The sequence below is a fragment of the Mercenaria mercenaria genome, chromosome 2 (assembly GCF_021730395.1).
Source record: "Mercenaria mercenaria strain notata chromosome 2, MADL_Memer_1, whole genome shotgun sequence".
In the NCBI taxonomy this organism is placed as follows: domain Eukaryota; kingdom Metazoa; phylum Mollusca; class Bivalvia; order Venerida; family Veneridae; genus Mercenaria; species Mercenaria mercenaria.
This window is the reverse complement of record NC_069362.1, coordinates 25861089-25875127: the sequence shown is the minus strand read 5'-3', so window position 1 is coordinate 25875127 and position 14039 is coordinate 25861089. Positions and strand designations below refer to the sequence as shown.

The window sequence follows — 14039 nt, the reverse complement described above, 5'->3', positions numbered from 1 at the left end:
CCTTGGTAGTTAGTCTATCAGTCGTGCGAAAATATAAATGAAAGAAAGCTATATTTCGCGTAATTGCAATATATTCTAGGTTGTTGACAATCTAAATGCAAGCAGTTCTTTGAGTAGTCAGAGATCATCAGGAAAATACACCAGAATGGTACGTTATAATCCAAATGGGGGACTACTCGTGAACGCTTACATGGAATGTTTGTGTCTCGGGTGTGTCATATATTAACGAGCAGGTAGTACTTATAGCACATTGGTATAATAGCTGCTCAGTCATGAGGCTGAAACCTTAACCTTTTTACTATGATTCTGGTCAAGTATGGATAATTTTGAACACACTTGAGAAAAGGACGTGAATATCCGCCATACAGCACAATCATGATCTGGGGTGAGGAGGGGATCCAAGATTCTGATTCAGGGGCGCGGAGCTTCTATGTGCGGCTAAATGGCAAAATGTAAAGTGGTGGAATCTGACGTAGGCTATATTTTATACAATATCCTTTCACTAAAAAAGCAATTTGAGTTAGCTGTTAGCTTTCTACCTGTCTTACGGTCCCCACCCCCTCCACCATCCCAAACACAGGTAGTTCTGTACGTTCGGATTGAATTTTTTTCTATAATGTAGAATTTGATTAAACTCTGATTTTTCAAAATTTCAGAATATACTTAGAAAATTCAGCAAATAAAAAAGATAGGGTCGTGTGCTTGATTTTTTGCTTGACTGATTTGAAAAATTTTGATCTCGTGCAATTTTTCATAATAGGAGTCTATGGGAAAATGATAACTTTCATAACGTTTGCTCGAATAGAATTTTTTCTGCAATGTAGATTTTAATGAAACTTCTCACAGTTGTAGATAAACATATGGCCTATATTTTGGTGAGATAAAATGTACAGATCCGTGTGCTTATTTCAGAGATATCTGACCATGTTTAAAGTAAACCGCACATTTCACGCTAATTTTAAGACATTATTTTGAATTATTTAACGTGTCAAATGTTTTAGTATCATATTTTCACTTTTGAAAGACAGTAACTGTGTCATTGTAATAATTTTACTCACTTGTTGCCATTTATTCATAAAATAATTTTCATTTCCGTACGCCGAATCCAGGCTTTATTCTACGTTTTCCGGATAAATGACGTTATGCCATCACTTCCGGGTTATCAAACGTGCAGAACTACCTTAAGCAGTTATAAATAGAGCTAGCCTATATCTAATGTAACTGCAAGCGAAGCGGGCTGAAAATTTTGACTAAAATGGCAGATATTCAAAATTTTAAGCATCTTATTGGATTTGGGTGTGTGTGTGTGGGTGGGTGGGGGTGTGGGTGCACGTGCTATAGTCCATCCCTGTGAAATTTAGAGAAGTGGCTTAGATCTATATCGATCTAGATCTATTTCTAGATCTACGAGATTTTTTGTTTGAATATAATAGATATGTGTCATTTAAACTGGATAATTTATTCACCGGAGAAACAGAATTATTCTCCGTGCTGATTTTCACCTTGCCCTTTCAGCTACGCCGCAGCCTTTCTGGCGCGAATGTTTACTCTTATGCCCTCTGTCGGATACTACGTGGGAAAGTAGATTTACTACGACGCAGTATTTCATTGTTTGTTGATGCAATAATGGGCGGTTCTACTGTATGTAAAACTATTTTTGATTGGTTAAACCTGTTGCGCGCGAGACGAAGTACACAGATATTAAACGCAAATACACAAACGATACTTGTCAAAATAAAACAAATATTTGTACAAAAGTAGTGATTTAAAACTTGGCGATCCAAAGCATACCCGTATCTAAGGATTTGGATCCCTATGTGGAAACATTTAAGGGTTGTTTAGTTGATTCATAAAGGTATTGGCTAAAATATCGACTGCCACTCAGTACAGCTGACTCATCAGTTTTACTGCGTCAATACAAAGTGGCAACTCTGTGGCGCAAAACAAGCAACGGTCGGTAAAGAGTACACACGACAAACTACGTAATAAGCAGTTTTTCACACATTCAACTGGTGGTTATAAGAGAGTTTCAGAGGCTGAAAGACACATTCCACTCTTTGGAATTACAGTGAATATAAATTTGGATTCATACAGTGCTTTGGAAATATAAAAATGAGTAAAAAGGTGAGTTTATGAATTGATTATTTGGGTCAGTTTCATTGTGTCCTAAATTTAGAAAGGCGGCGTGGTGTACCTTTCTTTGTTTACATTTTGTTTTTGAGCCCTTTTTCGTTTAATTTTGTGTGTTACTTCTATTTATTTAAATTGAGATTTAGAGTAATATTGAAATGGTTGAAAAATCAACACTAAATTGGTCTGAACAAAGTTTGACAATCGAATTACGTAAAACATGCATGTTTTTCGTGTTTATCTCCTGCATATTTTGTTGAAGCACGTGACCTGTTGATTGCCAATTTATTTTACGCCGAATTAAGAAGACAGTGCGCCCTCGGATGAAGATGTATGATTCTTTATAATTTGTAATATATTTAGTGTTGAAAAAAGAAATTGTCAGTCAAGATTGTCAAAATACAGGACTTGTCAAAATACAGAACTTGTTTTCTTTTATGAATTGTAAATGTTGCCGTTACAAACTTTCAAGGGTGTAGATGTGGGGTAATTTTTCGGGATAAGGATTTCTGTTCACAATAGGGGTTATTCTCTCCTTTTTATCCTCCCTGTTTCAATTTTACATATATTTCTAAGGGTGTAGCCAAAGCTTTATGAAATGTGTTCATCTGGAGGAGTGTTTATGATTCATCACATTTCATGTTGTACATACATACATGTGCTATATTACTGTATAATACAGTCTTTGATAAAATCTTGTTTTAAGTAATTTTGTTTCTAACTATTTTTGGCATATGTTATCATCATATTACTGGTATATTTTATACATGAAAGTACATAGCTTAGTAGTGTGTCTTTCTTAGTATAAATATTAAGAGTCTATATTTATATTGGTAAGTAATAAATATATTTAGCCCATAATAATGATTTACAGAAGAAACGGACATTTTAAGTGAAGTAAATTCCCACTTTCATGTTTTTGTGGTTTGTGCCATATATCAGTTCTACTCGCCGAGATAATGTTACTGTTAGTTCAGGGAGCCCTGTTTTTTAATGATGCAAATTTAGGTTGTATTTATATTATTATATTATCATATCATTGCTGTGTTGAAATAATATTCAAGGAATGACAACATAAACAGCTTATTTTGGCAGTGTTTTGTAAAGTTAAGTGATTATTTTTAGCATCTTTGAATGTCAGACCAGTTACATATCATGAGTGATCGGATGATTTTCAAATTATTATTTGTTATTTATGTCGGTCAATAGCTATACATAGCTATTGTTGTCTGTATATTTAACACCGACTTTAAATAAAATTTGTATCTGTATCTGTACTGTATATATTGTATAAGTCTAATGTGAATCATAATCTCTAATCACTTACAAGAAAAAAAGTAGAAACCTATTTGATATTTCATGCAGTTTAATTAACCCTTACCCCGCTAAATTTCTATAATGAACTCTTCTTCAATTTGGACTGTACCATTAACTGTTAAAAGGGGTGCATACCAAAAAAGATACTGACTGAATGGTGAACAGTGCAGCTCATGATCAGACTGCATGTATGTGCAGGCAGATCTTGATCTGCACTGGTCGCAAAGGCAGAATCAGTCGTGTCCAGCTTGATAAGGGTTAAAATATGAACATTCATTCTCCAAAATATGTTACAGAATAATGTTATGAATGGTACCTTGCAGTATACACTATCATAGCTGTTTTAGAATAAATTTTTCTAACATGATGTAATATTTTGTCTTTATTAAATGTGTTTGTGTAGTAAGAGAACCAATTCTTAAATGCAAAAATTTTCCCAATTTCATACAAGATAATTCCATTAAAAAGTGAAAATTGTGAAGTAAGCAGAAATTGCTTATCTGTGTAATGTAGTGCAATTAAATTGTTTATTATGGATAAGAACAGGTTACAAAGTCCAATAGTCAACACATTTAATGTCATAGGACTTGTAAGATAATTTTCATTAAGCTCTAGTTTATGATCTGAGTAATATAGTTCTTAATATATTAAGAAAATATATGATAATATTATGTATTTTCCTAATTGTCTGATCTATTATAAACCGTTGAATATATTCCCAGTTGAGGCACTTAAGGTTTCGATGGAGGCCTTGAGAAACAAAAATCAAACAACACCAAATCATAGAAAGAAAGAGTTGTTTGACATGAATATTGAACAGCATGTAAAACATGTATATTACTTTACGAAACAAGTGTCAGTATACTGATATAAACATTGAATTCCGGAAAAGGGCTGCCTAAAGGGGCTCCACTTCCGGACAGTTAAACGCCTTTAAAAACTCACCATTTTCAAAGAACAGTTACACATGTTCGTTTTGATGCATTTGCAATAGCGTGCGAGTGGTGAAATTTCGCATAACAAGAAGGAACACAGTTTTCAGCAATTGTTTATCTTTATTTCTTTACAAATGGCATTCATTTTCAAAGGGAGACAACTGTTCCCGTTTATTTTAAGTACAAATGGCATTCATTTTCAAAGGGAAACAACTTTTTCCGATTATTTTAAGTAATCTTTGAGAAGAGTTGTCTCCCTTTGAAAATGAATGCCATTTGTAAAGAAAAAAGATAAACAATTGCTGAAAAACTATGTTCCACCTTGTTACGTGAAATTTCACCACTCGCCGCTATTGCAAATGCATCAAAACAAACATGTGTAACAGTTCTTTGAAATGGTGAGTTTTAAAGGCGTTTAACTGTCCGGAAGTGGAGCCCCTTTAGGCAGCCCTTTCCGGAATTCAAGTTTATATCAGTATACTGACACTTTTTCGTAAAGTAATATACATGTTTTACATGCTGTTCAATTTTCATGTCAAACAACTCTTTCTTTCTATGCTTTGGTGTTGTTTGATTTTTGTTTCTCAAGGCCTCCATCGAAACCTTAAATCTAGTTCTTTAGTCAGCATTATAAATACCACACTTGTTGAAACAACAAAACAATAAGGAAACCTTGTAAAAAAAAATTACATGTATTGTTTTACACTAAATACCTAAATCTGTAAAAACTATTTTTCTCTTTTGTTGGAACTGTTACAATATTAAACTTGACCCATATTGCAACATGGATTAGTTGATAATACAAGTATTTTAATATAATAAAAATACTTCTTAAACTTAAATGTTTATACCGACACAGTGTTTGCTAAGGACACCAACGTAAACATTAGGCGGTAGCTAAAAATAGACAGTTAATCAGTACAGTAACTACAGTGGCTACAGATAATGTTTACTCCAAAAATAGATACAACAAAGTCATGAATTGAATTTGAATTTGAAAATTACTGATAAATATTACGAAATGAATGCAGTGTTTAACTGAAGGTTTGATATAATTCAAGTATTTGAAGTGCAAAATTCAGAACAGCTCAGCATAAATTCTCTGAAAGGAAGATACTTGACTTCCATTGTGTTTGAAATACCGCATCTTGTTAATCGACAATCATTTAGTTGTTCTAGATTTCTATCAACTTTTTGACTAGACAAATTTTCATTACCGGTAAAAACTCCCAACTGATGTGTCATTCAGATAGTCCTTTGAAAAATGTATTTAAGGAACACACTCCTAGTCATTTTAGCAACATTTAACCAAGTGGTAATTTCGATTAGCTAACATTATATGTCATTCCAGTGGTAAAGGTGTGTTTAACTGCAGGTAATGAGGTATATATAGAAGACAAAAGGGTCAGAATTATGGTGGAATGATAATAGTAATGTTATAGTAGCGGTGATGTCACTCTAGTTGTTTTTAGTGCCATAAAATATTTTTGCTGGTTAAATTTGCTGTTTTTAGTGTATTTTACAATTGCTGTTTCTGAAACAGCATTATCCCCCACAAATGTAGTGTTATATATTGACTTTATTACTAATTTTACTGCCTTAAATATACTGATGCCTTTACTGTCTTGTAGTTCTAGTCTATATACAGCATTCTGTCTAAGTAATGTTATTTCAGGCAAACATATTGACTGTTTTCATTGAGAGAGATCTAAAATTGACTTTATTAATTCTGTATATGGAAACCACAAGCTATTTTCTGCAGTCGGGAGTTATTCTGGGAATCTCATCAAATGACGCTCTTCCGAGATTGTAAATGCTTTAATAGTGTCGGCTTTCTAGGAAAAGATATTTGACATCATAGTAGAAATGGCTTGAGAAAAGCTGCAATGACGTCATTTTCTCATTCATAACCTGTCTCTTGTGGTAGCAGAGATTATTATAGAGTAAATTACAGTCTATTGTGATCGCAAAAATGATCTAAATTAGAAACCATGAGAGCATATTTAGATGTTGACGACATTTAAGTTGTTTTGATTTCTCAGAATGTCATGATGAGCGTGTCACACCCGGTACGAAATAGGAATAAATGTTGTTAATTAATGACTTCAGTGGCATGAATTATTACATTTGTTTTAAGTGTAGGCTGATAGTGATTTTACAGAACTGTTCAAACAGATAGACACACTTTCACTTACAAATATTCACAAAGATTTGTGTATAGTGTACTAATACAGGCACACTTAAGATGATTATGATGATGATGATGACAATTATGATGATGATGATACTTTTGCCTTTTAATTTGGTATAAACAAGACATGTTAACAGTAAGTTAGGGAAACTGAAAGGTTGTCATTGGCAAACCTGATAGTTTCTGAAAGCTAGACAGCTTTAAAAATAGTAACTACAATTACATTATACTTGGTGCAATTACATAAATGTAGTACTTCCTTAAAGGCAGACATTGTATGGTGATGATAGTAGTGATTATATACTATTGTTTTCTTACTTAACCCATTCCCTCTTACTAGGCAATATATGGTTAAGTGTTTGCAAAGGTGGTTGAAGAGATTGTTATTCACACATCAGGAAATATTTCTTAATCATTGCAGTTTGTTGTCATGTTATTTATACACGATCATTGAAGATTTTCCTTGTTCAGATATGATTTCATGATGAAGGCTTCATGACTCAGCAATTTTATTGATCAGTTTCTGCCTGGATTCCACAAGTGTTTTATTGTGTCCCCTATTTCTCCTGTTGAATTCTGAGCTGAAATGAGTAATCTATGACTGGCAACATGTAGCAGACAGTTATTCCAGCGTTCTGTTTTAGTCTCCCAAATACAGGCAATTTTGATGATGTTGCTTGAATGAGTCATTGCTTAAGCCGGCTGGTGTCCCGAGACATTGTATTGGCAGCGGTATTGATCCGAACCGATGAGTCAGCAAGCCGCGTGTTGCTGATGTGAACAGATTTTCAAGATTATTGTCGTGTAACAGGTGGCCGGCAATGTTAACACGGTGGCAACACATATGTTTGGACGTGTCAGTGTCGTTGTGGCACAGTTTTTCTTGTTCTGCCTGGAAATAAAAGACCATATGTTCTCAAGAATCAATATATGGCAACACATTGCAAGTTGTTGAATATTTAATACTGTCCGATTCTATTGACTGATTCTGAAAAAGTATTTAAAATATCTGTTGAAAATAGAAGTATTTAAATGACACCATGGTCAGGTTAAATTTTATTCTTTTGTTTTTATAAATGACAAAGTTTTAGTCTTGTATTTAAATGGCTACCGAATCACTGTTACTGGAAGTTTTGTACTAATGTTTCCAATTGAAATATTTTTTCCAGTCAAAAAGCAAACTTTAATGTTATACAGTATTCATTGGTATTGAGTGTCACACTTAAGGTATATATTTAATAGTTTTTATCTAAAATTGAGATTACAATTACAAACAAGGAAATGTTAACTCGAAATCCTTTGATTGGCTACAGTACTGCACCAGTTATATTAATTAAGTTGTTATTTTGCTATATAAAAACTATGAAATGCTGTGCCATTTTCAATATTGATCATTGTTTCATACCTTCAGTGAGTCATCACGGAGGAAATGTAACTCATTTATTCAGTCAATGATTATTGAGGATTATTGAGAAAATGTGGCTCAACCTGATGCTGCTATACAGTATTGAACATTACAATTCTAATGTAGAAACATGCATGTTGCCGCATGCTAGTGCACAAGGTGCATATTAATCATACATGTAGTTAATCACTGGTTGAGATGTCCTTTCGTTACATTATTTTTAATTATTCTTTCATTTTTGAGATTTGCTTTGGTCTGTTAAGTTATTTTTGGCATCCCACTTTCATGGTATTTCTAATACAGAATATTTTGGTCAAGTGTTGATCTGGTTATGTCTGATACATACTTTGCTGGTTTTATTTTATTAGTATTTGGCAATTACTTGATCTAGATACACTGGTATAGTTAAATGATCATCAGAGAGCAGTATGTATAAATTATTTAAGTCATGATAAAGTTTTAAAGATGTGAATAGATCACAATAGATAAACGGGCATGTAGGTGCGGCATATAATTGCGTAGAAGGGAAATTCAATGATAATTATTAATGAATTGTTTAATGATGGTTAAATATCTGATGCAAGATATATGGGTCAGCATTTATCAGCTGTGTGATCAGTATATCTTGATATTTACTTGGCCATAGTACATTTATAAACTTTATGCAGTTATAAACCTGTCCTGTTTATAATGAAATTTTTGCTGAGGTCAGCAGTTTGCCTTGTAAATTTTAAGGCATGTATGTAAATACACAATCTTTATGGTTACATGTAAAGTAGGTCAAGTCTGTTTGAAATGTTATTGTAATTTTAAAATTTAGACGCAGAAGATTTAATTATGTTTACGTGATGTTATTTACCCTTCTGTTTAAACGCTGAATAATTGATTGTTTTACTGATCACATCATTCTGATGTCATAACTGCCAAAAAAGATACAAAAGTAGGTATCAAAAGAAGTAAAATTACCTCCTTTGCAGGCTCCCATAACACAGGAACTGTACTAGTTGACTCTAGCTTCTTAGTTTTCAGTTCTTCACAAAAACTAGTACATAACTAAAATAAGGGATAAAGGCAAATTGATTTTGTTGCAACATTTGTCAGTTTTACTGACATATTGATACTGATTTTGTTAGACCCATACAAAGAACAATATTAGGCTGAAATTTTGTACAAGAAAATATATCTGTAACGGGTATATTTCTGTTTTTTGTGACCTTTCACTGGCAAACTTTTCTTGTAATATTTACTTAACATTGCACGTTTATACTGTGTACATCTACATGTGGATTTATGTTAGTATACTTACAAATATTTATGTCTATTTTCAGATTTTCTTGTCGCAGATCAAGTCAGAGGGTATCCACATGCAGCCGCCTAGTCACAAGTCGGTATCGGATGAGGAGCTCATAGCCTTGTCCGTGAAAGAGCTGAACCGGATGCTGAAAGGGCTCACTCGTGATGAAGTGATTAAGTTGAAACAGCGGCGGAGAACGCTGAAAAACCGTGGGTACGCAGCAAACTGTAGAGAAAAAAGGATTTCACAGAAAGAGGTTTTGGAAGTTGAAAAAGATGGTCTAAGAAATGAAGTTGAACGTCTGCAGCGAGAAAACGATATTGTAAGAATGGAACTGAGTTCTTTGAAAAACAGATATGATGCTCTGCAAAGGTTTGCTGAAGCAAACAAAATTCATGTTGTTGCAGCTCAACCGTTGTATCTTGGGAACTCCTTGCGTCATGACTCTCCCCCAACACAGACAATTTTACCGCAGGTTTCACAGCAATCATACAGTCATCATGGCTTCCCAAAATATTCAGAATCTATGCATCATGATTCTGTTATTGTTAAATCAGAGCCGCGGCTGTAGCCATTTTCTGGTGGCAAAAAGGCTCCTACAAACTTCATCCTATTCCATCCATAGATTTTCACCATTAGTTTCAACGATCAAAGGATTCATCACACTATACGGATATAGTTTATCCATGAGACAAGTTGCCAGTGGTGACGCATACGATACCGCCATACAGGCAACAAAACAACGAAGTGTTCATTTGATAATCAAACTTATAAACAAGACATGACACCCAGCATGTGCATATATCCTGAAATGGTGTACAGAAATAACATCTGAAGGATAAAAGAAAACAACATTGCATGCACACTATGGTGTCAGATATACTCAGTTTAAATGTGTACACAGAACAGTATACATGTGCTACATCTATTTTCTACACTTGTAAAAATTATTGGCAAGAATGTGCTATAAAATGTAAACTCTATGTCCATTAATTGCATTTTGAAGTACTTAATCAGTTTGAGTACGAAAATCACCCAATTCATCTAATTCCTAAACAGTGCTCATTGGTCAACATCATTTCCATGGGAACATTAATTTATACCTCAGATTCATGCATTTCAGACAGCCTCATTAATACATTGTCTTCATATTTCGACATATTTCATATTGACAACGAACTAGTGATAAGTCATAAAAGCATTTGGTTGTGATTGTTATGGGACATGATTGTTTTCGATGGCGGTAATCACTGATATTTTGACTGATAGCATAGTGTCTGTATCTTCTCCCACGTTGACAAACATGTAGTTGTTTACAAAATGATGTACATTGGATTTGAAATGCAGAAAAGATTTTACTGATTAAGATAACCAAAATGATCAGTCATAAGTTGCGACTGACAGATCTTGTCGTATCACTTCTTGGTATATATAAAAATAAACAACATCGCTGTAGGCATGCATTTGTAAGTGAGTTATCTAGCTTATGTTTAATGTAAACAACCAACCACATTATATTGCAAAGCATTATTGTTTTTTCAATTTAAAATCATTGTTTCAGATAGATGAACAACATCGCATTTTACTGTCTTACACCCAACACTTTCAAACAACAAGATAAAACAACAAGATGTTATCACATTTCACTGTCCTGTTGATACATTAAATGTCATTTTTATAGCCGGCTCTTTTTTTTTTTTTTCAAACAACAAGATATAACAAGATAGTCATACATAAGATCAGTCTACTGCAGTTTGTTTTGTAAATGTTCAAGTATTTAGTTTTTGGTTCATAATGACACATTTCACGCCAACAAAATGTTTTCAAATACTTAAAAGTACATATGACTTAAGAGCATAATAATGTACTATTATAATATACAGCATGGTTTTAAATATCTTAGTATTTTGTACTGAATGCTATCCATGCGTCCTGAAATCACATTTAATTAAGGTAATGGTACCATTATGAAAATTGGCAAATTAGTTATGCTCCTTTTGCGATATGGACATTCTCCGCCCGCTTTTTAAGGAATACCATGTGCATGCTGAGCTACTTTACGTCAAAAGAAGCATCACGAGAATAGGTAATCGTGCGGAAATTGCCAAGTGTCATTACCGATACAGTACCTTAAGGATACTAGTGTAAAAAGCCTCGTCAAAGAACTTTTGAAATGTTCTAATGCACTATTTTGGTTCAGTACCTTTGTAGCTTATGTACAAGCGTTTCCAATTCCATGTGCTTTTTTAACAGTTGTTAACATTTTTGTTCTGTAATTTTACGGGTGCACTTTTAGCTGTATTTGGTACATTGCTTATTGGATGTTATATGATCGTTATTACAGGAAAAAGCAAGTGTGGTGTTATTTTATGATACTAAATATAAAACTTGATAAATACCCAGACACAATACAGTGTTTATCATGCAAGTTAAATATTAATAAATGGAAGTTGTGACATGAGTAATATTATCAGTTGCGTTGTACCAATATAATAATCGCAAAAACTTTCATGCAAGTTATGTCATGTGCTGATGACTGTTTACTAAAGTGCTAAATTATATACATCATGATTGTTTTCATTCCCCAATTTTCTGTTGGCCTTAATTAGAATTGTGTTAGTTTTTATATCTGACCTTATTCATAAATCTCTAAAAATATGGAACCGCAAAAAAAAACTACGTTTCCAGACAGGAATACAGCAATACAATGTCACAAAAGTACTACGTATTTCGAACTAAATTTTATAAAAACAAACAGTATTTTGATTAAGGCACAATTTTCTTATATGTGCATGTTATTTGGTTTATTTTACAGTTACTGTTGAAAGTTTCAGTGTACAGTTTTAACATTCCATCTGTTTGTGATATGTAAATATATACACTCATACAATCCTCGTAACCCTTACCCTGCTAAATTTCTATAATGAACTTGTCCATCTTTCACTTTGGACAGTACCATTAACACTCAAAAAGGGGTGTTTACCAAAAAAGATACTGACTGAATAGCGATCACTGCAGATCATGATCAGACTGCACAGATGTGCAGGCTTATCTTTGTCTGCACTGGTCGCAAAGGCAAAGTCACTTGCCACCAGCAGGCTAAGGGTTTAATAAAATATTGCATTTATTTTGTTTTTGTTTGAAGGACAGATTGTCATATCTGACCTATTGGTACTTTGATATGTTAAAATTTTGCACTTCCTTCAAAAATTCTGTTTAATTTTGAAGAAAACTATTAGAATCAGACTTTTTCACTTTATTTCCATTAGAAATGATTGTTAGCTAACTGAAAGGTCTTTTTGTGTTTTGATTTACCATCATGATGTAAAAATCTGGCTAAAATGTTGCATATTCTAAGACAATTGCACTTTTTTTCTCCCCTATTTTCTTTGAAGTATTATTTTTGGGTTTAACTTAAGGGAATGGCTTGGTTTCATGTTTTTTTTAAATTTTTTGGGATGGAGATGGGACATGGAGGGATTGCTTAAAAAATTGTATGAAAATTACGCAGTTTATAACTTAATTGCTAAAAACGTTATATTTTTGCAGTATACATCATTAACATAGTTCCTATGACTCATTCATATTGCATATTTATTCATTGATCGATGAGATATATTTTTGATGTGCTGGACAGGGCTGTGCTTTTTGCAGCCTTGTTACTACGTGTAAGATTTTTTTTTACATGAAATGTGGGTGCTAAATCAAAAGGCTCATTTTTTGCGTTTAACATGTTTGACCTTTCTGCTTAAAATAGTACTTTTAAGATTTCTTTTTCAAATCCACATATACTGGTAGCATTGTTTTGAGTTTTTCTTCTTCACATAGTTCTGTCATTTTTGTTCAGTTTCAAAACATGAGGCTACAAGATTAGAGCTTTTTCATCAGTGTTTGAAGTAAATTGCAAAAAATGAGAAAAGATTTTATTTTTTTCTTCAAAAATTCATGCTTAAAAAAGTGCTGACATGTCAATCTCTGAAACTTAGCATTTGCGGAAATTTTGTTATTTATAGAAAAAGAATGCAGCACTATTTTACCAATCGGTAACTTTCAATGACTTTTTCCATTCATAGAAAGAAAAATTAAAATTTACATTTTTGTAAAATTTCATCAAATATCCAAATAAGTTTAGACTGGTGGTACTAAGTTGTAAAAAATAATTGATAGAAAAATGTTTGGTTTATTTTTTTTTTTTTTTTTTTATATAATGACATAGGTTTTTTTTTTTTTTAATGACGACCCTCAAGGTAAAAACGTTTTATATAAGGTAACTCTAAAATTATTTTAAGTTATATTTTCCGTGTTAATACCTTAAAGCAATTTTGGATATTGTTATATTAAAATTTTGCCAAGTAACGAAAGTGCTTTAAATATTGTTGTAAAACAGTGTGTATATTTCGTGGAGAAAATTTTATGAATTTTTAATGTTATTAAAGTTAGGTTTGGTAATGCTTGATTTTAGTCTTGTTGTCAAGGATAGACATTGTTTTGAAACTGTTTTCATTTATGAGCTGTGGTTTACTTGTTTTTGTCTGTTCATATGTTTGTCTTTATCATTGTAAAGTTTTTTCATGTTTCCGTATTTTTTGAGATATGTTGTGACATGTTTGATATTGTATCGAACAATACATTGATGAAAATGAAATAAAATATGTGAATGCGATATGTTATCTTTCTTGCGGTAGGGACTTTCATACGAAGTTAAAAAATGATAAGGTTATTATACAAATTCCTACACTATATACTTCGTTAGCTCAAATGAATGCT

At 32.8% G+C, this 14039-nt stretch overlaps 1 protein-coding gene across 1 annotated transcript; it reads left to right on the top strand.

Annotated features, from left to right (window-relative positions):
* Positions 1–1681: 1681 nt before the first annotated feature.
* On the top strand, positions 1682–13935 carry LOC123563557 (transcription factor MafK-like). Its single transcript, XM_045356411.2, has 2 exons — positions 1682–2124; positions 9307–13935. The coding sequence occupies exons 1-2, from the start codon at positions 2113–2115 to the stop codon at positions 9841–9843; spliced, it is 549 nt and encodes a 182-aa protein (XP_045212346.1). The 5' UTR covers positions 1682–2112; the 3' UTR covers positions 9844–13935.
* Positions 13936–14039: the final 104 nt, after the last annotated feature.